The sequence below is a fragment of the Diaphorina citri genome, unplaced genomic scaffold (assembly GCF_000475195.1).
Source record: "Diaphorina citri unplaced genomic scaffold, Diaci psyllid genome assembly version 1.1 scaffold578, whole genome shotgun sequence".
Lineage (NCBI taxonomy): Eukaryota > Metazoa > Arthropoda > Insecta > Hemiptera > Psyllidae > Diaphorina > Diaphorina citri.
In genome coordinates this window covers 138,698-163,846 of record NW_007378012.1, presented here as the reverse complement: position 1 = coordinate 163,846, position 25,149 = coordinate 138,698, and the positions used below count along the sequence as shown (strand labels likewise).

Genomic DNA, 25,149 nt, shown 5'->3' with positions numbered 1-25,149 from the left:
CCATTCAAGACAAAATCCGCCCCGGGCGGGAATCGAACCCGCGGCCTAGCGCTTAGAAGGCAGACGCGCCACCCACCAAGCTAACAAGGCTGGGCCCCAAATTTTCGTTTTCATGGCGAGGTGACCTCTAAAAACTTTTCCGGGTCTCGTCCACCAATCAGATCGCGATTAAAACTTTTTGGTCACCGGCTGGTTGTTAATTTCCACTTGTCCACGAATCGTTACCTCCTTGAAATCTTGATTCAGTTTGACCAACCGCTGAAAAAAATATGTCACTAGACGGAAAAAAGAATCCAGATCTAACCCGGGCTTTCAAATTTTACAGTAGTTACCTAGGTACCTACCTACCGAAAATGTTCCTAATCTGATGAAATAGGAATAGTTGGATTAGGTTTAGGTAGGTACCTATTTGTCCCACATCGATTTTTAGGTAGATACAAACTTCCTCCAAAAAATATCTTACCGAAACCTGTCGAGATCTACAGGTACTTCTTCCCTAGATCTCCTTCTTTTTCTTCACCTTTTCCCGCGTATAGACGGGGTCGACGTTTTTCGTCAGGCTCTCAATCAGACCCAACTAGGGTGATTGCTTTGGTCTGACATTTAATTTTTGCTACAAATTTTACGAGTGGATGCCCTTCGCCCTCAACCTTTACTTTTTCTTTAGCAAGGGGAATTCAGGCTGGTCTACTCCCTGTAATTAAGTCCCCCAGCTAGACTAAGCTGGTTTACTCCCTGTTTAACTAAGTCCCCCAGGCTACTTCTTCCCTAGATACCTCTATGTTGGTGTGGAGTCGGTGCGGTTATGATACCCGACTACTACCGACCTTTATTAGGAACTTCTTTCACATTGTACACGACTTTAAAAAGTAAGTAGGTATCTATATACTAGCATTTACGGTGAGTAAATTTAAGCCACTTTTTAGAGGGAGACAGTTCAATAACTGCTAGTAGAAGATTACGTAAAGGACTCCTAGCCAGCCTAGTTAGCTTAGTTGGTAGTACGTCTGCCTTGTAGGCGCTAGGCCGCGGGTTCGACTCCCGCCCGGGGCGGATTTTATCCTGATGGGATAATGTTCGTTCTCGGAACGGCTGGCTTTCTCCTATCCTGTCTTCCTTCTCTCTTCGATTTCGGGGCGATAAGACCATAGCAGTTAGAGTTCCCTCTGTCAAACCTCTTAAAAAAAAGACTCCTTTAATGGAAATTACAAGGTTCGTGTTACATAATACACATCTTTTTTGTCTGTATAATTTTATATTTTTTTTTCTACACTTAGTAGTTAAAAAAAGATATAAATATATTTTCTTCAATATTGTTAAATTAGTTAATTCTTTAGGGACTAAATAAAAAATACACAAAATGTAAAACAAACCCAAATGAAAAAAATTAACAATATTCTTTGACTTACAAAATACGATGATAGATTTTAATAATACTATGACAAAAAATACGTTCAACCACAAACCTTCAACTTTCGTCTTCTATCTTCTAGGACATTCTAGGTAATTAAAAAAAAAAAAAAAATATATAATGAAGAATGATTTATGGCTGGATCCACAAAGTGAGTTTAAACTCGGTTTAATACTGATTGGATTTTTTACTTTCTATTACTACAGTAGCGTGATTACTTTCTATTACTACAGTATAGCGGAGCTATACTAGTAATGACAATATTGCAATCGGTCCAAATTTTCAAAATCGGGAAATGGTTGGAAACATCCGTTTTGGGATCCCCTGATGTCAAAAAAGTGATTTATAGCCCATGGTCTGTACGTACGTAGGTACTACAGGTTTAAATGGGAAAAAGTAAAAAGGTGGTATACAAAATATCTCAAGAATGGTTTGTCGTAGAGCGATGAAATTTGGTATGCTATCCCCGTATGGGCCAAGGACGCGACTGTAACAATAATATTAAACAAATTAGGTAGGTACATAGGTACTGATCGAATAAACTACGGGCTAAATAATTCCCGGAGGGACGGGCCCTGCTTGTTATGAGTTTAACAACATAGTACAATACACATTGTTTACAGAAGACCTTGTTTAATTATTAAAAAAAGAAGAAGAAAATAGTTTGTTATCCGTCCTTCAGTGATCTCAGATAAGTATCTAACAAAGAAACCAAAAATGCTGGTAAAACTGGACAAGATTACTTGGGACAAAAGTCTTTTTCTTCGGTGTACAGACGGGGTCGGCGTTTTTCGTCAGCCTCTCAATCAGTGCCAACTAGGGTGATTGCTTTGGGCTGACATTTGCTTTTGGCTACAAGTTCAACGAGCGGATGCCCTTCGCACTCAATCTTTGCTATTTCTTTAGCATAGAGATGTGTAAAGACTGACTGACTGAATTAAAAGACTTGAATCCCACACAAAGACTGAATGACTTTCCCTACTCAAAATACCCAGTCCCAGTCCCAAAACTCCCAATCCCCAATCCTAAGATTTGAATTCGATTAGCAAGGGAAATGCAGACTGGTATACTACTATACTCCCTGTTTAAAGTCCCCCAGCCAAACTAAGCTGATCTATTCCCTGTTGAACGTCCCCCAGCCAACGAGTTCTTCACTGAACCTTCAAAATAATACTAATGATTGTCCAACATGTATGATGGTACAAAGATCTTGTTTACACTGCCGGAGTAATGGGACTTTTCAGTCCCATTCTGGCAGTTTAAACCTTCAAAATAATACTTGTCCTACATGTATGATGGTATTGATGGTACAAAGATCTTGTTTAGAAAAATCCGAGTGAATAACGCGGCGATGTCTCTCCAGACTAGACTTGAGCTTGAATGTCTTCTCGCAATCATCGCACGAGAACTCGCCACCCTGCGGAATATCAAGAGGTAATCAGTGAGTTTATTGTAAGCGCTAGGCCACGGGTTCCATTCCCGCCCGGGCAGATTTCATCCTAAACAGATAAGATTCGTTCTCGAAATTTTCATATTTCCTTCTCTACTTGTGCTAGGCCGCGGGTTCAATTCCGGCTCGCTACGAATTTTATGTTATTTTTAAGTTGGTTCTCGGAATGGCTGGCTTTCTCCTATCCTGTCTTATCCCTCTCTTTGACTTTGGGACAGTAAGACGTAAGACTTCCGTTGTTAGTCTTCTCCTCATATATAAAAAAAGGAACTCATTAAATTTATTGATGAATAACCAATTTTTTTTTTCTTCTCTTTATCTTTCTGCTGCAATATCTTCTTTTCTTCACCTATTGGAGCAACATGTTCTCCATGATTGAAGTAAGTCTACAAAAGGTAACTGGGCAGGGATTCTTCAGATCAAATAGGGTCTTGACTTTGTATAAAGGTGTCAGTGCACTGTAGATTTTTTTAGCTAGACTTGCACCCATATTTGTCAACAAAATGCTGGCTCTTAAGTTCGTGCTAAGCATAGTCTCAAGGCATTTTATTGGTCAATTTTGACTTGAGACTGATCTAATAACGATCATTCTTGTTCATAAATACGAGTGTTGGTCTCACGAGACAGTGATGTCAAGGAAGACACTTCGGTCTTGTTTATGAACAAAATGCTGGCTCTTAAGTTCGTGCTAAGCATAGTCTCAAGGCATTTTATTGGTCAATTTTGACTTGAGACTGATCTAAGAACGATCATTCTTGTTCATAAATACGAGTGTTAACCTAACGGAGGAAGAGAACCTGATCTTAAATACATAATTCTTTGTTTACATATACATAGGTAGTATTAAAGTATTATTACCTTCTATTGAGTCTATTTATTACCTATATTGTATGTGAACAAAATAATAAAAAAATAAAGGTTTATTCAAAATTGAAAATGCACAGGCAGGGGCAGAGGAGAGATTCGATAATTTTCATGTCCAGGACTACCTGAGCTGTTTCCTCTTCAGTCGACACAACCTTCAGCTATATTGCTTAAGTATTAGATGAAGGGGATTCAGATCAAAGTTTATTGAGCTTGAGATGGAATTGGAATGAAATAAAAAATCCTATCCTATCCTACATTTCGAGTTTTGTAAAGCAGGATTCACACTCATGTTGGAAATGTCGGACGATAATACTGTATGACAATGTTCCCTAAATTTGAACGTGTTGGGAAACTGTCGTATCAAGTCCACATTATCGCTCGACATTTTCAACATAACCCTGCTTCCACTTTGAATTAGACTTTGACCTTACTCAAGAGCGAGCTTATTACTGAAGGTCTGCTATTTTTGCTGATGTTGCGTTGCTGCTATATGTACGCAAGAGCAAGCTGATGCTGAAATATTACTGAAGGAAGAAGAAGAAGAAGGTCTAGGAAGGGACGTTTTAGGTTAATTCGAATCAAGGCTTTGGGGAGTTTCATGTGCAAACTCTCAAATGTGTGAAGAAACAATTAGGACAGGATGTTGGAATTTATCAATCTTTGGAACGGTTAGAACAGTCACGGCTGATGTGACCGGGTTGGTTGCAGTTGTAGCACAGCTTGTCGTTGGACGTGCAATCCCTTGCCATGTGTCCAGTCATGTTACATTTGTAGCAAGACACATTGGATTGGTAGCCACCACCGCCACCTGATTCCCGTTCTGTACAATCCCGTGCGATGTGGCCTGGTTTCCGACATGTGTAGCAAGTGCTTTCTTCTGGGTTCTGATTGCAGTCTCGTGCGATGTGTCCAGTGCCATTACACCGGTAACATCTGTCCACTTCTTCTTTGCAGTCTCTGGCGAAATGTCCCGATCTGTTGCATTTGTAGCACTTGGAATCCATCCGGGGACCCGGACGGCTGTTTCTTTCATAGCCACCACCACCGTTTGGGCAGTCTCTCTGCATGTGACCACTTTTACTACACCTATAGCACACTGCACTACTCATTTTGGTTATGTAAAGTCACTAATAAAGTTAGAATTATTGAAAGACTGAAATTTTCACTGAAAAACAGATACGCCAGCAACACGAGACACGGATGAAAGGACCACGAGATCGCGATGTTTTGATGTTTACGAAACGAACTTCCCTCCTACATCAGGTGTACCAACTTCTCAGTGCTACCAACATAAATCACATTTTTCACTAGACATGAAATCCCGAAAACAAAAAATCACTGAAAAATTGATTTTTTTTGTTGAAATCGAAAGTTTTAAAAAGAATTTATTGTGAAATGAAAGTTAGAAAAAGAAAACACTGTCAGCCCCTGCAAGTTAAATAACTTTCAAAGCTACAACTAGGGGTCAGAAGGTATGCAACTGCACTGCATTTGGGATCATTTGGGTGGGTTGAAAATAGAACAAAAATATGTAACACACATTACAGACCAAAATACTTTCAGGAGCAACTTACCAAAAAGCTGAGATTACACCCAGATAATAGAAACTGATTTGACAAACAGGCAAATAATCAAAGCAACAATAACTTTCTTGTAACTTAAAAGTCGATTTGGAAGAGATGGATTACAAAAATCTCTGAAATTTTATTGAAAAAACACAAAAATGATACTACTCTTTACGCCATCTTGATTATCAAAAAGCCCCTTCTTTTACAACCAATCTATTCCAAAGTAAAAATCCAATTTTTGAAGTATTGAAGGAAATGAAGAAGTTGAAACTTACCTCTGGATGAAAAGACAAGTTCAGAGAACCTTTACAGAATCACAAAACTAAAGGAACTTTAGGAAAAACTTGATTTCAAGAGAAATTAAATAGGAGCCCCTGAGTTTTCACTGTAATGCCCCTTCTTCAAATTTCTAATTTTCTACAAAATAAAAAATTGAAAAATGGAGAAGGGTAGCGTCCTCGAAAAATGCAAGGCGTCACGTAACAAAAAAAAATAATCAGGTTGGCCAACATAAAACTCACGGAGGTAGGAAGAGAGTGGATTGACAGGTGGTAGATTCGGGAAGTGTGACAGAAATTACGTAGGTACCTACCTACAATACCTACATACCTTCTCACGTCACGTCAGGTACCTACTTTTACCTGTTACTCATCATCATTGCATGACTCATCTTTATTTTAATTTACTGACAGCCTAGTTAGCTTGGAAGGTAGTGCGTCTGCCTTGAAAACAATAGGCCGCGGGTTCGATTCCCGCCCGGGGCGGATTTTATCCCAAACAGATAAGGATTTGTTCTGGGAACGGCTAGCTTTCTCATATTATCTTTCTTCAATATGTATGAACACAGCTTTAGATCTTATCGTCCCGAAATCGAAGAGCGAAGGATGACAGGATAGGAGAAAGCTAGCCGTTTCGAGAACGAACATTATCCGTTCAAGACAAAATCCGCCCCGGGCGGGAATCGAACCCGCGGCTTAGCGCTTAGAAGGCAGACGCGCCACCCACCAAGCTAACAAGGCTGGGCCCCTAAGTTTTCGTTTTCATGGCGAGGTGACCTCTAAAAACTTTTCCGGGTCTCGCCCACCAATCAGATCGCGCATCGCGATTATAACTTTTTGGTCACCGGCTGGTCATTAATTTCCACTTGTCCACGAACCGTTACCTCCTTGAAATCTTGATTCAGTTTGACCAACCGCTGAAAAAAATATGTCACTAGACGGAAAAAAGAATCCAGATCTAACCCGGGCTTTCAAATTTTACAGTAGTTACCTAGGTACCTACCTACCGAAAATGTTCCTAATCTGATGAAATAGGAATAGTTGGATTAGGTTTAGGTAGGTACCTATTTGTCCCACATCGATTTTTAGGTAGATACAAACTTCCTCCAAAAAATATCTTACCGAAACCTGTCGAGATCTACAGGTACTTCTTCCCTAGATCTCCTTCTTTTTCTTCACCTTTTCCCGCGTATAGACGGGGTCGACGTTTTTCGTCAGGCTCTCAATCAGACCCAACTAGGGTGATTGCTTTGGTCTGACATTTAATTTTTGCTACAAATTTTACGAGTGGATGCCCTTCGCCCTCAACCTTTACTTTTTCTTTAGCAAGGGGAATTCAGGCTGGAAAAAAGGGATGGGGGAATGCTAAATGTAATATTTATAATCGTAATTTATAATAATAAAGGCACTTGTGGTATATTAAATCTTATTAAAACAAAATGCAACGCACGCAACACAATGAAAGTTGAAGTGATACACACTGAAATCAATATTAATTTGCAATTTTGCATACAGGGAGTAAATAAAGTGGTTATTGAAAACTTTTACGTATTATTTACTATGCAATGGGCCTTCAATCTCACGAAAAAAAAAGTTTTACTTCACATACATCGAGCAGGCCCAAAGTAGCACTAAAAAAAGCACAACTACCCTACTAGATTTCATGTAGGTACCTAATTTATCCAATCAGCTAATCCAATTAAAACCAACAGAATTAGCAATTCTCAATAACAAACACACAACCAAAAACCAAACCTGCTTATCTACCACAAAAATCGGGTCCTCATTGCCTTTAGTTCCCGGGGCCGCACTTAAAGTTCAGCTTTGATTAAATAGTTTGGATTAAGCAAATCTGGTTCATTTTAATTTTTGAATTAACTAATCAAATTGCTTAATCCAACCTGCTCTACTTAATCCGGGTTAATGGGCATTAGCCAAAGTTTTATCTGAGAAAATACAGTTACATTCAACCTATATGAGTAAATACAAAGCACAAACTAAGCAAAAGTTACCACACCTACAAAATACAAATTTGCAAAACGGACTGTCGTTATTTGTTTTTAGCAAATACATTGCAATTTGATGTTGCTACATTTTGGTCTAGCATTATGGTATAAGGTTTAATGGTCTTGCAATGCTAATTCATCAGCATTACTACCACTCTAATTTTCCTGGATGAAAAGACAAGTTCAGAGAACCTTTACAGAATCACAAAACTAAAGGAACTTTAGGAAAAACTTGATTTCAAGAGAAATTAAACAGGAGCCCCTGAGTTTTCACTGTAATGCCCCTTCTTTAAATTTCTACAAAATGAAAAATTGAAAAATGGAGAAGGGTAGCGTCCTCGAAAAATGCAAGGCGTCACGTAACTCAATTTTGAATCGACTTTGTTCTTTCTCTTCTTAAATTGGGTTTTGTTCTACATGCATATTATCAATAATTTTCATTAGTACAAGATGTGATTTTCCCAAAGGAATACTTCTTAAAAAAACGCAATTAGCTGATAAGCTCTTACAAAAATTTACCGTACAAAAAGAAAGAAAATTAAAACGTGAAAACTCAATTATTTCAATAGAACTCTGAATTTAAAATTAAAATAAAGGTTTAAATTTGGCACTTAATTTTAAACCATCATCCTACTAGAAGTCAGCGAGATTCTTTCCAGTTGGCCTCGACCATAATCTGACTTGGGTTAAGTTAAACCGACTTCTGATTGGTTACATTTTAATACAAAGTTTAAAATGAACCAATCAAATTGCCTAATCGACTAAACTAAAAGTTAACCAAGTTTATAACTTCAGATTTTTGTCTCAGCCATATGAAGAATAACTCAGCAATGTTTCGCGAACGATTCCGCACTCCTTACAGCCAAACCGGTCTAATAGGGAATCCAAGGGACCGGCAATTTTGTCCCAATTACAATAATTATAAATGAAGGGGATACAATTTTTTCCCGTTTATTCAAATTTCCCATTAAAAAGGGTCCCACTTGACAACGACTGATTCGAGTTTCTGTTTGTTTATTTTTTTCTTTCAATTCAAAGTCCCCCAGAACAACCCTCATCAATCCCTCCTAACACAAAACTCATATTAGAATAGGGTGTCCGCAAAATTGTCAACACTCCCTATACGGGGAGTACATTAAAACCACACTCTCAGACAGAGGTATACATACATTGTCCCACACTGTATTGGCTACGTCGTCTATTTTGATTCCAATGTCCGTCATCTCTCCACTGTATCTGAAAATAATACACACAGGAAAAAATATTAGTTTTTTTTTTTACTTTCCCTATGAATAAAGATATTTTCATTCCATTGGTACTAATAAGTATAGGGAACCTATCAAGGTGATGAGCTAATGAGAAAGTATTGCCAATCGGTCGGATTTTTTCCCCCCAAAAGGTGATAGACATCAGAAGTCTTATCGCCCCGAAGTCGAAGGAAGACAGGATAGGAGAAAGCCAGCCATTTCGAGAACGAAGCTCATCTGTTTAGGATACAGTATGTCCCGGGCCGGAGAACCAGACAGCCACACTACTATCACATCACGTGACGTGATAGTAGTGTGGCTGTTTTTTTTTTACCTACAATATTATGGAAAAACTTTGAACTACATACATCTTTCTGACTCCCCATGAGTTCCCCCCCTCCCTCCAAAAAAGTTTTTTTTTAATAGACATCAGAAGTCTTATCGCCCCGAAGTCGAAGGGGAACAGAACAGGATACGAGAAAGCCAGCCATTTCGAGAACGAAGCTCATCTGTTTAGGATACAGTTTGTCCCGGGCCGGAGAAACAGACAGCCACACTACATCACGTGACGTGATAGTAGTGTGGCTGTTTTTTTTATTTTTTTTTTTTACCTACAATACGAGATTACCTACAATATTATGGAAAAACTTTGAACTACATACATCTTTCTGACTCCTCATGAGTTCACATGACGTGACGTGATGGCTTTACTTACCTGATATAAGCCCACGTGATGAGGGTAAGGAGAGCACAGCCCATGAGCAAGTTGCACGTATTGGCAACACTGTAGAGGCCTACCAGGCCACATAATCCGGATATTATATAGAATACAACGCACACAACACAATGAAAGTTGAAGTGATACACACTGAAATCAATATTAATTTGCAATTTTGCATACAGGGAGTAAATAAAGTGGCTATTGAAAACTTTTACGTATTATTTACTATGCAATGGGCCTTCAATCTCAGGAAAAAAAGTTTTACTTCACATACATCGAGGAGGCCCAAAGTAGCACTAAAAAAAGCACAACTACCCTACTAGATTTCATGTAGGTACCTAATTTATCCAATCAGCTAATCCAATTAAAACCAAGAGAATTAGCAATTCTCACTAACAAACACACAACCAAAAACCAAAACTGCTATCCACCACAAAAATCGGGTCCTCATTGCCTTTAGTTCCCGGGGCTGCACTTAAACTTCAGCTTTGATTAAATAGTTTGGATTAAGCAAATCTGGTTCATTTTAATTTTTGGATTAACTAATCAAATTGCTTGATCCAATCTGCTCTACTTAATCCGAGTTAATGGGCATTAGCCAAAGTTTTATCTGAGAAAATACAGATATATTCAACCTATATGAGTAAATACAAAGCACAAACTAAGCAAAAGTTACCACACCTACAAAATACAAATTTGCAAAACAGACTGTCGTTATTTGTTTTTAGCAAATACATTGCAATTTGATGTTGCTAGATTTTGGTCTAGTGTTATGGTATAAGGTTTAGTGGTCTTGCAATGCTAATTCATCAGCATTACTACCACTCTAATTTTTCTTCAATTGCTTTTCAAAAGAATAATTATTCTAAGGAAATCAAGTTCACCATTTCAATTTTTATTTTCATAGTTTCAATTTTGAATCGATTTTGTTCTTTCTCTTCTTAAATTGGGTTTTGTTCTACATGCATATTATCAATAATTTTCATTAGTACAAGATTTGATTTTCCCAAAGGAATACTTCTTTAAAAAACGCAATTAGCTGATAAGCTCTTACAAAAATTTACCGTACAAAAAGTAAGAAAATTAAACGAATTAAAACGTGAAAACTCAAATATTTCCATAGAACTCCGATTTTAAAATTAAAATAAAGGTTTAAATTTGGCACTTAATTTTAAATTTAGTCAAAAGTTAATTCACTAGAACAAAAAGAAGGAAAAATCATAACTGAATTAATTAAGGAAGACCTAAATATAAAATTTTGTAGAACATACCTTGTTTATCCTGCTGAGACAGGACTTAAAAGTCCCTTTACTCCCGCAGTCTAACCAACGTCTCATGTATTTTGTATTTTAGTTTTAAACTTTCAATCATTGGGTGGAAAAAATGTCAGGTTAAACCTAACCAGGTTTTTTCAGATTTTCTCTAAACTTTTTTTCCCTTCTTATGGATGTTTTTGGACTTTTTAAAAACCTAAGACACTTGTTAGGTTAATTTTTTTATATGCTTTTTTTTAGAAGAAAAAGGAGAAAATAATTTTAGAGAGCTTAAAACATGTATATACATAATTTAACTAGGAGTTCCAAACGAAGCTTGGTTTGTGCGATAAAAAACAGGGTATGAAATCTCATCAATATTTGCAAAATTTGACAGTAATAGTAGATTATTGCTGAAACAGTAACAAAAGTGTCATCGTTGTTTAACAGGACAAAATTTGATGAGAGAGAGAGAAATAAACAAAAACAGAAATTAGAATTTAGAAAACAAATAGAACACAAATCTCTCTATGAAACAACGAAACAAACATGAAAGATCGAGACATAAATATGTGGGATCGTAATAAAATTATAAGCGGACAAATATTTGACAACAGTAAAAAAAAAATTATACAATCTCATCACATCATCAATTCATTACACACATATTCACAGTAATCTGAAAAGTGAAAACAGATCTATGCATCCTGTTAGTTTTCAAAGAAAGAATCGAAGAAACATAGAAAAAAAAAGAAGAAAAAAAAAGTCACGGAGAAAGGAGAGAAAGAATTGAGACTAAAATTTTCACATAATCGCGGATCACACATAAAAAAGAACTTCAAATTTCTGTTAATTTTCATGAGAGAAAAATCATTATTAAAATGCCGATCAATCACACATATAAACGGAAAAAAATTGATGAGCTCTAAAATTCTGTTCATTTTCAATAGAAAAAGGAAAAGAAAAATCAACATTTTAAATACCTATTTTCATCAAAAACTCAAAACGAATCACATCTCGGAGGCCTGTCGTTGGGCGTTGGCGGGCCACCCGTTCAGAACTTGTGGTGGCCCAGACCTTCCCGGCGGTATCAAGACTGGTGGGGCCGACCATTGTGCGAGGTTTGGCGGGACAGGGAAGTGTTGGTGGGCTGGCCGATGTACGAGTTGCTGCGGGATAGAACTGCCTGCTCTACGGACTTCTCGATGACCGCTTTGTACCCGGGCTTCATGACCTGTGGGGGCGAGGAAAAAGGATTTAATCAGTCAACAAAAAAAGGATTTAATCAGTCAACAAAAAAAGGATTTAATCAGTCAACGTATACTTGTAATTCACAGAGAGAGTCAGATGAGAAATCCCATGATTTTCAAGTCCAGGACTGCCTGAGCTGTTTCCTCCTCAGTCGACACAACTTTTAGCTATATTGCTTAAGAGCTAACAGCGAAGAGCAAAACAGATTTATTTATTTATTTATTGAAAATTTATTTATTTAATATCCTCAAAATTCATCGAATTATTAATAGGTATTGTACGAGTATGTATCGTCGTCCAAACTTCAGAGGTTTCATTGAATAATTAGCTTTTACACCCTCCTGAAAAGTTGCCAAAATCAACTTACGCGGTAAGTAAGTTTAGACGACGCGACGGTGTATCTTTACTTCCAAATAAAGGTTCATTAACTTACCTTGGCAGCAGCTACAGCAGACAGATTGTTAGCCTCCGCAGTGGCCACGAGCATTGACTTGGGTTCTGGTAACTCATCGCCCGAGAATAGGTTCAGATAGGACTTGAAATACTGCACCAGATCTTTTGCCTTGACCTGCACACCTGAGATTTCCTTGAGGAGAAGATTTTCCGGCGCCAGCAGAATGGGTACCAACTGGGATAGGCTCTCCTTGAAATCAGGCTCGATGTCTGAAGAAATTTAATTTAATTTTATTAAGTTTCCATTTATTATTTTTCAACATAACTCTCAGAACATACTGAATTTTTATAAATGGTATACCCATCCGTATAAGCAGAGCTTGTGCCACGGATGGGGAGTTCATTTCTAATATTTATGTAGTCTCAAGTTGTGAAGAAGCTCTCTGCTTTACCACAAATTAATAATTTAATTCATGATTTGATTTGCTAGTTCGACCGCCAATAAAGCACAGAGCGCACGTACCTTTCAATCTGTGATTAGTTTAGTTCGACCGCCATTAAAGCACATTTCCTTGAGGAGAAGATTTTCCGGCGCCAGCAGAATGGGTACCAACTGGGATAGGCTCTCCTTGAAATCAGGCTCGATGTCTGAAGGAATTCAATTTAATTTTATTAAGTTTCCATTTATTATTTTTCAATATAACTCTCAGAACATACTGAATTTTCCATTTATTATTTTTCAATATAACTCTCAGAACATACTGAATTTTTATAAATGGTATAGCCATCCGTATAAGCAGAGCTTGTGCCACAGATGGGGAAAATAGAATTAATAGGATCAGATGCCTAGGGGTAAAAGTTTTAAACAATCCAGAGTAACCTCCGTGGCCGAGTGGGTATCACACTAGGCTTGCACGCAGGAGGTCGATTCGATTCCCGGCGGGTCGAAGTTTTTTCCCGCTCTATGCTTGGAGTTCGGGGTGCACTCAGCCTCGTGAGGACAATTGAGTACCGACTTTAATTGAGTAACGACCAGTGGCGGCATTACCGAGTAAAAAGACTGATGATACGTGTAGATGAGAATTGAAGGAGGCTCGTAGTAAAACGCTGTGATACCCACTTAATTTATCAAGTTTCCATTTATTATTTTTCAATATAACTCTCAGAACATACTGAATTTTTATAAATGGTATACCCATCCGTATAAGCAGAGCTTGTGCCACGGATGGGGAGTTCATTTCTAATATTTATCTAGTCTCAAGTTGTGAAGAAGCTCTCTGCTTTACCACAAATTAATAATTCATGATTTGATTTGATTTGATTGATTTGCTAGTTCGACCGCCAATAAAGCACAGAGCACACGTACCTTTCAATCTGTGATTAGCATAGTTCGACCGCCAATAAAGCACAGAGCGCACGTACCTTTCAATCTGTGATTAGTATAGTTCGACCGCCATTAAAGCATACGTACCTTTCAATCTGCCATCGAACTTGGGATTGGTGGCCACTTTGAGTCCCGGATGTGGCATCAGGAAGCAACTGATCTCACTAAAGCAAGACTTGATGTGTTCCCGTAGTGATTGTAGTTCGGCGTGTTGCTTCTCGGATATTTGAAGTCTTCTCTCGAGAATCTTGCGACCTCCCTCCTCACCGTACTCTGCCTCGTATGGGAAACTCCAGTCACGAACTGAACCGGGGGAGGGAAAGGATTATTGTTATTCACAGCTAAGTACAAGTTCGCAATAGACTATGTGCCCTTGTGTAGGTGAGGTTTCAAAGTTGAAGAGCAAAAAAAAAAAAAAAAAAAAAAAAAAAAAAGAACCAACAGAAGGCTATTCTTTTTCCTCTAAGACCTCTTAGGTCCCGAGATAAATCGGTTCTGAAAAAATTACAGTTTAATCTCCATTCGGATGACAAGCTTTTGCTTGTCTCACATCTAACCTCACAGCTAGACCAGCCACCCATCCAGACACAAACCACGCAAAACATTTCCTAACATCAGTGGATCAGAGTGATCCATTAAAATTAGTTGAATTCAACATGTCACTGGTTATTTGACAATCAAGTAGAGTAGATTGAATACTTTCTTTAAGACTTGGTAACTTTGTGGAATGTTCATCCTAACTACTTTTGAGATGTAGTGGGGAATGGGGGTTAGGTACTCACCTCAAGAATTGCAAACATCTCATGACATGGTTTTGGGTTGGCCAGTGTCTGCTCAAGCTGCCAGTCTTCCCAATACCTCTGTGTAGCCAGTCTTTCCGACTCGGTGAACAGTATGTCGAAATACTGAAGTCCTTTTCCTGTATGTTCTCGCGATAGGATTGTATTATCTTGGCATAGAGCCGTCAACACTGGTGCTCAGTGCAACACGGTGGCACCAATCCCGTCAGTACGTTCTCACTGTCAATATGTCGGAAGTACCTTGGGGTGTCTAAACCAGAATAACAGCAGCCTGGACATAGAAGAAATATTTAATAGAGTTAAATAAGAGGGCTTATTTGAAAAATCTTTTTTTTTTTCTAGAGTCTCTTAACCCATAAAATGTGTTCTTTTTACTCATAAAAAAACTTTGTTTTTCTGTACTTAGTAAGGAAATTAACTATTCGTCTAGACTACCTACTGTATTAAACTTATTGCCTGTGCCATAGTATGCCTCATTGCCTAGGTATGCAATAATAAGTTCCTCATCCAATGGACAAGAATAGCATGAGATTGAAAACACAGGGCTAAGTAAATACTTACAACAATGAAATCCACTCAGATTGTAGAGTTCAAGCTAATTTTCTAGACTTAGAGAAAACACAAAGGAAGCACTACACACAAGGCACAAACTCACCTTCTCTCCAGTTGGCAAAGTGGCAATATAAACATGGGACCACATGAGTATCCCGGTTGTATCTCTCTCCGAACCTCCTCGCCAGGAAAATCCTTCCAACGGTACATCATCCGGACCCATCCAATCTCCAGACGGGGCCTCCTCGATGTATGTGAAGTTCATGTAGCGTAACAGAAAGTCCAACAGGAATGATTTGCCTTTTCTAAATGCACCTGGAGACAAAGTACACAGTTTATTGGAGTTGAATTCTCAAATGTTTTTGCACTTTTTCCTTATTTCCTTATTTTTTTTAAAAAGGCTGGGATTTCTCTTGTTTTTCTTTGAATAATGGGACCTATGTAGAATACTCAAAGTGTCAATATTGTGACATTATACCTACAGTAGGTACTTATCCTTAACATAAAACACAAGATTTTCATATATTTTGGAAAGCAGAGTTTCAAATAAAACTGATTTGAGCCAAGAAGAGCAAAGGGGATGGAAGAAAACTTGAAAAATGAGTGTTCCTCTAATTGCTTGGCCCAGTTTAATTGAATCTTACCTGCCACTGACACAACCACAACATGCTTATCTTTAACATGATCTTGGAGCAGAATCCTTTCCAGTGCCTCGTAATCTAGGATAAACTTGTGCTTCTCTTCTGACTTGACTATCTGAATAGCTCCATATTGCGGTAGGGAATCTTCTTCAAAATCACCACCCATCTTCAAATCAACTGCAAAATAAACCAAATTAAAGATAAGGGTATTTGTTACAAAAAAGAGCAGTCACAAATGAGCAGTGACCAGTGTTATTATACGGTTAGATTAGATGCAAAAAAGGAGCTTTCACAATTTGAGCAGTGACCAGTGTTATTAGGGTTAGGTTTAACACAAAGAGGACCTTCCTTCTTCATTGTCATGGCTTCTGAATAATTACCAAGATAACTAAGTAGACAGGTAACTAATTAATCAAGGGTATCAAATTATATCTTTTCTTGTTCACTATTAGGTGTGTAAATTACAACACTGTAAGTACAGAGTAAAAACTTCAAGCCACTCAAGATCAGTTTATCATGGTTACTAAGGACCTATGTAGGTAAAAAGAAAGAAAGAAAGGAAGAAAAAGTAAACTGAATACCTACTTAAGTAACTACATGTTATTAAAACAAAAACTCTTAATGCCTAGCAAAAATTTCAAATAAGGATTTGAGTTGTAGAATTCCAAAAAACACATGTACAGACCTAGCAGAGAAATAGATTCCTTCAATCAGTTTATAATTCCCCTATCATCTGGAAAATAATCATTCTGAACAACTTCCTACTTACAGTTTCAGCAAGTACTTATATTCTTATAGAATACCACAGCGATAGCGAAGAATACGGCCGGTGTGCGCGCGGCCTTGAAGATGTTCTTGCTTTCGTTGTGAGCTTTGAACTTGTCGTACTCCTCATCAATATCCTGGGGAAGTAACAAAATGGTTCAAATTACAACTACATACACACCTATAACAAGCGGGGACTTTGGTGTAAACATAGCATAACTTTTTATCCAAAGCAGTCCAAAAACATCATCCAATCACGTGCAAAAAATTTGGGACAGATAGACTTTTAATCTTTTTCAATAAAGGAATGATTAGGTAACTATGTTGAGCAATACTTAAATGCTAGTCACAAATATTATTCCCCAACTGTAACAACACCTCGATGAATTTTATGACCTAGCTTGGATTCGAAACAACCAGCGGAGCGGTGATAGCACGTTCAATGCATCTGTTTCTATTGGTTTGCTGAAAGTAAACAGCGTTTCACGTTGCGTGATGGCTTTTCCAGGCCCACTTAGATCAGCCATTCACTATCAGGTGTCATGGAGCAGGAAAAATGAAGACCAACGGAATTTTTCTTTTTCTTCTACGACTTCTAGATACCGAGATAAATCGATTTAAAAATTAACGGTAAATCGTGAAGTTTGACGTCACGGCATACGCTCCCGTAGGCGATGACGTCATAATTTATGACTCCCGCTTCGTTTGTTTGTGCGCACGCGTTTCTGCGCATTTTGACGTGAAATCTGACGTCACAACTCTTTGAACTTTTTCATTAGAAAGTTACTTTTTTGGATTTTTCACAACTTTTTACGTAGGAATCGACCTTTTATTAATAATATTTACCTAATTGCAACTCCTCCATTGTTAAAAGCGATAAAAAGAGGGATTTTCAACCACGAAAAAAGTACAACGACTGATTCGAGTTTCTGTTTGTTTATTTTTTTCTTTCAATTCAAAGTCCCCCAGAACAACCCTCATCAATCCCTCCTAACACGAAACTCATATTATAATAGGGTGTCCGCAAAATTGTCAACACTCCCTGTACGGGGAGTACATTAAAACCACACTCTCAGACAGAGGTATACATACATTGTCCCACACTGTATTGGCGACATCGTCTATTTTGATTCCAATGTCCGTCATCTCTCCACTGTATCTGAAAATAATACACACAGGAAAAAAAACATTATTTTTTTTTTCCTTAACCTACAAAGAGTATAAAGTAATATATTTTTTTTTCTTTTTTTTATAATTAAGCAAGGTCTATTGTAATAATTATGCATTGTAAAATGTTAAACCCATAAAATACACGAGACCTTGTTTAGACTGCTGGGGTAAAGGGACTTTTTAGTCTCATTCGAGCAGGATAAACAAGGTATATTCTATTCTATTCTATTCTATTTTTATTACTTTCCATTGGTACTAATAAGTATAGGGAAACTATATACAAGGTAATGAGAAAGTATTGCCAATCGGTCAGATCCCCCCCCCTCCCTCCAAAAAAGTTTTTTTTTAATAGACATCAGAAGTCTTATCGCCCCGAAGTCGAAGGGGAACAGAACAGGATACGAGAAAGCCAGCCATTTCGAGAACGAAGCTCATCTGTTTAGGATACAGTTTGTCCCGGGCCGGAGAAACAGACAGCCACACTACATCACGTGACGTGATAGTAGTGTGGCTGTTTTTTTTATTTTTTTTTTTTACCTACAATACGAGATTACCTACAATATTATGGAAAAACTTTGAACTACATACATCTTTCTGACTCCTCATGAGTTCACATGACGTGACGTGATGGCTTTACTTACCTGATATAAGCCCACGTGATGAGGGTAAGGAGAGCACAGCCCATGAGCAAGTTGCACGTATTGGCAACACTGTAGAGGCCTACCAGGCCACATAATCCGGATATTATATAGAATACCACAGCGATAGCGAAGAATACGGCCGGTGTGCGCGCGGCCTTGAAGATGTTCTTGCTTTCGTTGTGAGCTTTGAACTTGTCGTACTCCTCATCAATATCCTGGGGAAGTAACAAAATGGTTCAAATTACAACTACATACACACCTATAACAAGCGGGGACTTTGGTGTAAACATAGCATAACTTTTTATCAAAAGCCGTCCAAAAACATCATACAATCACGTGCAAAAAATTTGGGACAGATAGACTTTTAATCTTTTTCAATAAAGGAATGATTAGGTAACTATGTTGAGCAATACTTAAATGCTAGTCACAAATATTATTCCCCAACTGTAACAACACCTCGATGAATTTTATGACCTAGCTTGGATTCGAAACAACCAGCGGAGCGGTGATAGCACGTTCAATGCATCTGTTTCTATTGGTTTGCTGAAAGTAAACAGCGTTTCACGTTGCGTGATGGCTTTTCCAGGCCCACTTAGATCAGCCATTCACTATCAGGTAGAGCTGAAAGGTCCGCCTGTCAGGTCTACCTGTTACCTGATGGTGAGTGGCTGGCCATAGGCTTGATTTTTTTTTTTTTTTTTTTTTTAAAAATTTTTACACCCCCGTTTTTTTTTTTTTTTTTTTTTTTTTTTTGAACTCATACTCAGCCCTTCAGTTTGTGAGTCCAACATTCTATCTCTAATCTACCGTTGGTGTTATAAGTTATAATTGATTAAAAAATAGGTATACTGAGGTTCATAGTTCTGAAAGAAACAATTATTTTAGTTGTCTAATTAAATTAAAATAAATTGTTACAAAAAAAAAAGCTAGCAACGGGTAAACTTCAGCGCATTGAAAACTCTTGGCTTGTTTTGTACGTTCTTTATCCTCAGTTTACCATGCAAATTTATGTAGCGTTCTAACTTCTAAGTAAAGTACATTATCTTGTGCTATGTAAGTATGTATACTTAGTGAGTACCTGTATCTTGCGCTATATAAGTTTTCTTGTGCTTTGTATATCTTCTCTGTTTTTTTATACCAGTCTAGACTACCTACTGTATTAAACTTATTGCCTGTGCCATAGTATGCCTCATTGCCTAGGTATGCAATAATAAGTTCCTCATCCAATGGACAAGAATAGCATGAGATTGAAAACACAGGGCTAAGTAAATACTTACAACAATGAAATCCACTCAGATTGTAGAGTTCAAGCTAATTTTCTAGACTTAGAGAAAACACAAAGGAAGCACTACACACAAGGCACAAACTCACCTTCTCTCCAGTGGGCAAAGTGGCAATATAAACATGGGACCACATGAGTATCCCGGTTGTATCTCTCTCCGAACCTCCTCGCCAGGAAAATCCTTCCAACGGTACATCATCCGGACCCATCCAATCTCCAGACGGGGCCTCCTCGATGTATGTGAAGTTCATGTAGCGTAACAGAAAGTCCAACAGGAATGATTTGCCTTTTCTAAATGCACCTGGAGACAAAGTACACAGTTTATTGGAGTTGAATTCTCAAATGTTTTTGCACTTTTTCCTTATTTCCTTATTTTTTTTAAAAAGGCTGGGATTTCTCTTGTTTTTCTTTGAATAATGGGACCTATGTAGAATACTCAAAGTGTCAATATTGTGACATTATACCTACAGTAGGTACTTATCCTTAACATAAAACACAAGATTTTCATATATTTTGGAAAGCAGAGTTTCAAATAAAACTGATTTGAGCCAAGAAGAGCAAAGGGGATGGAAGAAAACTTGAAAAATGAGTGTTCCTCTAATTGCTTGGCCCAGTTTAATTGAATCTTACCTGCCACTGACACAACCACAACATGCTTATCTTTAACATGATCTTGGAGCAGAATCCTTTCCAGTGCCTCGTAATCTAGGATAAACTTGTGCTTCTCTTCTGACTTGACTATCTGAATAGCTCCATATTGCGGTAGGGAATCTTCTTCAAAATCACCACCCATCTTCAAATCAACTGCAAAATAAACCAAATTAAAGATAAGGGTATTTGTTACAAAAAAGAGCAGTCACAAATGAGCAGTGACCAGTGTTATTATACGGTTAGATTAGATGCAAAAAAGGAGCTTTCACAATTTGAGCAGTGACCAGTGTTATTAGGGTTAGGTTTAACACAAAGAGGACCTTCCTTCTTCATTGTCATGGCTTCTGAATAATTACCAAGATAACTAAGTAGACAGGTAACTAATTAATCAAGGGTATCAAATTATATCTTTTCTTGTTCACTATTAGGTGTGTAAATTACAACACTGTAAGTACAGAGTAAAAACTTCAAGCCACTCAAGATCAGTTTATCATGGTTACTAAGGACCTATGTAGTTTCCCCGTGTTTGAATGAAAAAACACGCTTTGGCAGCGGACCAAAATCATTTATTTGCCATAAAATACACAAATTTTCGGATAAATAAATAATGAGATTTGCAGCAACAATCCGGCGGACTATAAAAATAGATTCGTTTTGAAATTTGTATGTTTTATGCACGAAACATTTCAATTCCGGGTGTAATAATTTGGCGGGGCAGATGATGATTTCATTGCATTCTAATTTATGTCTTGCTTGCTTATTTATTTTTCTTTTCTTTTAAGGCGTTTTAACACAAAGTTAAGTAATCCTACTCAGAATTGTATCTTTTTTTCGAATTAAATACTTAAAGAAATAAAAATCCCTCCCATTTTTGACATTTTAGGGATAGTCCAATTAAAAAATAATTCTATAGTTCGTCAAAGGAGGACAAGATTATACTCACAATTATTTTCTGACATAATCAAATACGTGATATGTACTAACAACAAAAGCCAAATTTCAGTTTAATTCGTATCAATTTTGAAGGAAAAAAACACCTCCGGATTTTCTGGTCCCCAAAAGTAATCATCTCCAAAATAGCGGTACTCACCAGTTCCAATTTCTCCCTGTAGGAGCTCGAGAACTCTTCGCCTCCCATTTTCCTGATCCCACTGAACTGGCTGAGAGCTTGTCTCTTGAACTCACTGTGTTGAGCCTTCAACTGGTTTAGATTCAGATAGGGCTGGTTTCCACCACACACCGAGTCCATAAGAGTACTGTATGTTTCCTGAGGAGAAACAATGCCAATATGTAAAATGTACAGAACTAAAATATACCTACAGAACTGGCTGAGTGCCTGTCTCTTGAACTCGCTGTCTTGAGCTTCCAACTGGTTTAGATTCAGATAGGGCTGGTTCCCACCACACACCGAGTCCATAAGAGTACTGTAAGTTTCCTGAGGAATAATTCCAATTAATATACAAGTGCATAATTACATTAAAAATCACAAGTAGGTACATTATTACTATTACATAAGTAGGTAGGTACTATTACATATTACATAAGTATTATTACGTACTATTACATAACTATTACATAAGTAGGTAACAGCAAAGAGCAAAATAGATTTATTTATTTATTGAAAATGTATTTATTTATTTAATATCCTCAAAATTCATCGAATTATTAATAGGTATTATTGTATGTATCGTCGTCCAAACTTCAGAGGTTTCATTGAATAATTAGCTTTTACACCCTCCTGAAAATCAACTTACGCGGTAGGTAAGTTTAGACGACGCGCAACGGTATATCTTTACCTCGTTTTGAAATTTGTATGTTTTATGCACGAAACATTTCAATTCCGGGTGTAATAATTTGGCGGGGCAGATGATGATTTCATTGCATTATAATTTATGTCTTGCTTGCTTATTTTTTTTTTCTTTTCTTTTAAGGCGTTTTAACACAAAGTTAAGTAATCCTACTCAGAATTGTATCTTTTTTTTGCGAATTAAATACTTAAATAAATAAAAATTCCTCCCATTTTTGACATTATAGGGATAGTCCAATTAAAAAATAATTCTATAGTTCGTCAAACGAGGACAAGATAATACTCACAATTAATTTCTGACATAATCAAATACGTGATATGTACTAACAACAAAAGCCAAATTTCAGTTTAATTCGTATCAATTTTGAAGGAAAAAAACAAAAACCTCCGGATTTTCTCATCCCCAAAAGTAATCATTTCCAAAATGGCGGTACTCACCAGTTCCAATTTCTCCCTGTAGGAGCTCGAGAACTCTTCGCCTCCCATTTTCCTGATCCCACTGAACTGGCTGAGTGCTTGTCTCTTGAACTCGCTGTGTTGAGCCTCCAACTGGTTTAGATTCAGATAGGGCTGGTTCCCGCCACACACCGAGTCCATAAGAGTACTGTATGTTTCCTGAGGAGAAACAATGCCAATATGTAAAATGTACAGAACTAAAATATACCTACAGAACTTGCTGAGTGCTTGTCTCTTGAACTCGCTGTGTTGAGCCTCCAACTGGTTTAGATTCAGATAGGGCTGGTTCCCACCACACACCGAGTCCATAAGAGTACTGTATCGAGAAACTCCTTAAACGAGAAACCTCTTTAAACGAGAAAAATGACCTAGTCCCTTGGGTTCTCGTTTATCCAGGTTCGACTGTATTCTCTATCTTCCACACTTGATAAATCAGATACCTAGGTACCTACCCACTAAGATAACTTATGATACTGTTATTCACAGATTAATCATAGAAATGAAAATTAGCTCACTACTCACATCATGAGCTCATGAGAGTTAGAACATTAATTTTCCCAGACTATTTTTCCTATTACTACGTAGTATCTAGAATTCTACACCTACAAGTTTCATCTCTATGAATAGTTTCATTCATTTCAAGATGTCATCATTAGGTACACTGCCAGAACTACAGTCAGAAAATAAACTTGGATTCTAACTCTCAGATTGAGTAAGTTGATTGGTTGATTTCAAACTATTTAGTCAATCAGATTGCTTAATCTAAATATTGAATGCAGGTTGTGGTCTCAGTAGTTGATTGAAAGCCACAGAAATGTTCATTTCCACCTAGAACTAGATAGATACCTTACAGCCAGCCTAGTTAGCTTAGTTGGTAGCACGTCTGCCTTGTAAGTGCTAGGCCGCGGGTTTGATTCCTGCCCGGGGCAGATTTTATACTGATGGGATAATGTTTGTTCTTGGAATGGCTAGCTTTTGTCCTATCCTATCTTCCTTCTCTCTTCGATTTGGGATGATAAGACCATAGCAGTTACAGTTCCCTCTGTCAAACCTCTTTATGCTTGCTACCAATCACTAGATAATCATATTTCTACCTAGGAAAATTAAGAAATGAACTGAGCTGAATTTTAATGAGAGTAAAAGAACACCTGATACTGGCAATCACTAACCATTTGCCATTAGCCTAGCCAGGAAACAACTCCAATAAACCTAATTAAAGAACAAGAACTGCATTACAAAACATGCAAATCCAACAGAGAACAATTAACTTCTGTCCACCTTGAAACCTACACAGATTAGCTCGTAGAAGTACATACTTATAAATATTTATTGGTGTTGTTTACATCAATGTCTGATCATATTATCATATAGAGCTCTGAACCAAATTCCAACGAATCAAAATGACTGACATAAAAACTATGCCAAAAGTTCACTGTAAAGGAACAAGTTTCTGAGAACTAGCAGGTCAAAGAGAGAAATCCCCGAGGCATGTAAATTTGAAACATTGAAATAAACAGGGAAAATACTCTCGATATTCCCATGAGATTTCTGACGATCAAGGCCTGTGGAAACACAAGGGCAGAGTGAAAAATACCTGAAAAGTTTGGCACTAATTCAAGTGTAACCGTTTTTCCCCATGTTATCAAACCCAGGTCTTATCAGTAGCTTAGAGCTTGGTATTTTTAGAAACAACGAAACAGGAGTTGAAACTTACTCTTTTCGCTGTTTTTGGAGTCATTATCAGAGGGTCTACGATGGGTAACTTTGACATATTCCGCCATGATCACTCATCTACTAACTTTGAAAAAGAAATAAGAAAATCAACAATTTTTTACAATTTTTTTAATCGAAAAAAATTTATACGTAAAAAAATAAACAAGGAATAAATTTTCATCAGCTGATTTCGTTTTGTGAAATCGTATACGTGCTGCGATCTATGGGGATTTGTTGAAAGCACGATGGTAAAAAGCGCTGTTCACACGATCGAAGCTTCTCGCTCCCAACTTCGCATAAAGTTTTTCAAAACGAATCTAAAAAGAAAGATAAAAGTTTTCAACCATAAAATTAGAAATGGCTAGTACCTATTTTATTTAATTATATGCATCCAATTTTATTTTATTTAAAAGAAATAAAATAATATAACCAAGATGTGAATCAGCTTCACTTTATTTTGGTAAATAATCCATAAACTATCAACCTCTTTGAGATAACCGGTAGAAATGGACCCGTCCAAAAATAGGGATGTAAAGTTCAAGGTCAACTGGTTTTCATTCAAACGTGCTTTCTCACTATCTAGCAAGTAAGGGGAGTTATGCTACGAATGACTTGTTCTCACTTCTCGCGCAGGAAATATTGACAAACGATCCCAGTTTCCAAGAGATCACTGAAGTTAAGCAACGTTCTGTGTGGTCATCTGGATCGGTGACCATCGGGGCCATTTCGGGGTCCACTCAGCCTCCTGTAGAGCTAGCTGGTTGTTATTCCAGTGAAAATGTGCAAGTCTGGAAGGAAGTGAAGGATGAACCCTTTTACGCTCAGGTCACAAAATAATGGGA

The 25,149-nt window shown here is 37.5% G+C and overlaps 4 protein-coding genes across 4 annotated transcripts in view; all 4 read right to left on the bottom strand.

Annotated features, from left to right (window-relative positions):
- Positions 1 to 4,113, bottom strand: part of LOC103510263 (gastrula zinc finger protein XlCGF57.1) — a 32,311-nt gene extending 28,198 nt beyond the window's left edge. The window contains exons 1-2 of the mRNA XM_026824351.1: positions 4,012 to 4,113; positions 2,700 to 2,828 (exon numbers count right to left, since the gene is read on the bottom strand). Of these exons, the coding sequence (XP_026680152.1) occupies positions 2,700 to 2,828; positions 4,012 to 4,113 (231 nt within the window). The remainder of the gene's footprint in view (positions 1 to 2,699; positions 2,829 to 4,011) is intronic.
- A 201-nt stretch (positions 4,114 to 4,314) lies between these two features.
- LOC103510257 (CCHC-type zinc finger protein CG3800-like) lies at positions 4,315 to 4,958 on the bottom strand. Its single transcript, XM_008474908.3, has one exon. The coding sequence runs from the start codon at positions 4,835 to 4,837 to the stop codon at positions 4,382 to 4,384; it is 456 nt and encodes a 151-aa protein (XP_008473130.1). The 5' UTR covers positions 4,838 to 4,958; the 3' UTR covers positions 4,315 to 4,381.
- Positions 4,959 to 8,596: 3,638 nt separating this feature from the next.
- On the bottom strand, positions 8,597 to 16,609 carry LOC103510262 (atlastin-like). The gene is made up of 10 exons (XM_026824350.1): positions 16,508 to 16,609; positions 15,826 to 15,999; positions 15,285 to 15,496; positions 14,886 to 14,900; positions 14,612 to 14,734; positions 13,917 to 14,154; positions 12,480 to 12,715; positions 11,908 to 12,035; positions 9,543 to 9,695; positions 8,597 to 8,816 (listed from the first exon to the last, which is right to left on the bottom strand). Exons 2-10 carry the CDS (start codon positions 15,986 to 15,988, stop codon positions 8,690 to 8,692), a joined length of 1,395 nt encoding a protein of 464 aa, XP_026680151.1. The 5' UTR covers positions 15,989 to 15,999; positions 16,508 to 16,609; the 3' UTR covers positions 8,597 to 8,689.
- Positions 16,610 to 19,694: 3,085 nt separating this feature from the next.
- LOC103510255 (atlastin-like) lies at positions 19,695 to 24,446 on the bottom strand. The gene is made up of 3 exons (XM_026824357.1): positions 24,309 to 24,446; positions 20,311 to 20,484; positions 19,695 to 19,981 (listed from the first exon to the last, which is right to left on the bottom strand). Exons 1-3 carry the CDS (start codon positions 24,373 to 24,375, stop codon positions 19,710 to 19,712), a joined length of 513 nt encoding a protein of 170 aa, XP_026680158.1. The 5' UTR covers positions 24,376 to 24,446; the 3' UTR covers positions 19,695 to 19,709.
- Positions 24,447 to 25,149: the final 703 nt, after the last annotated feature.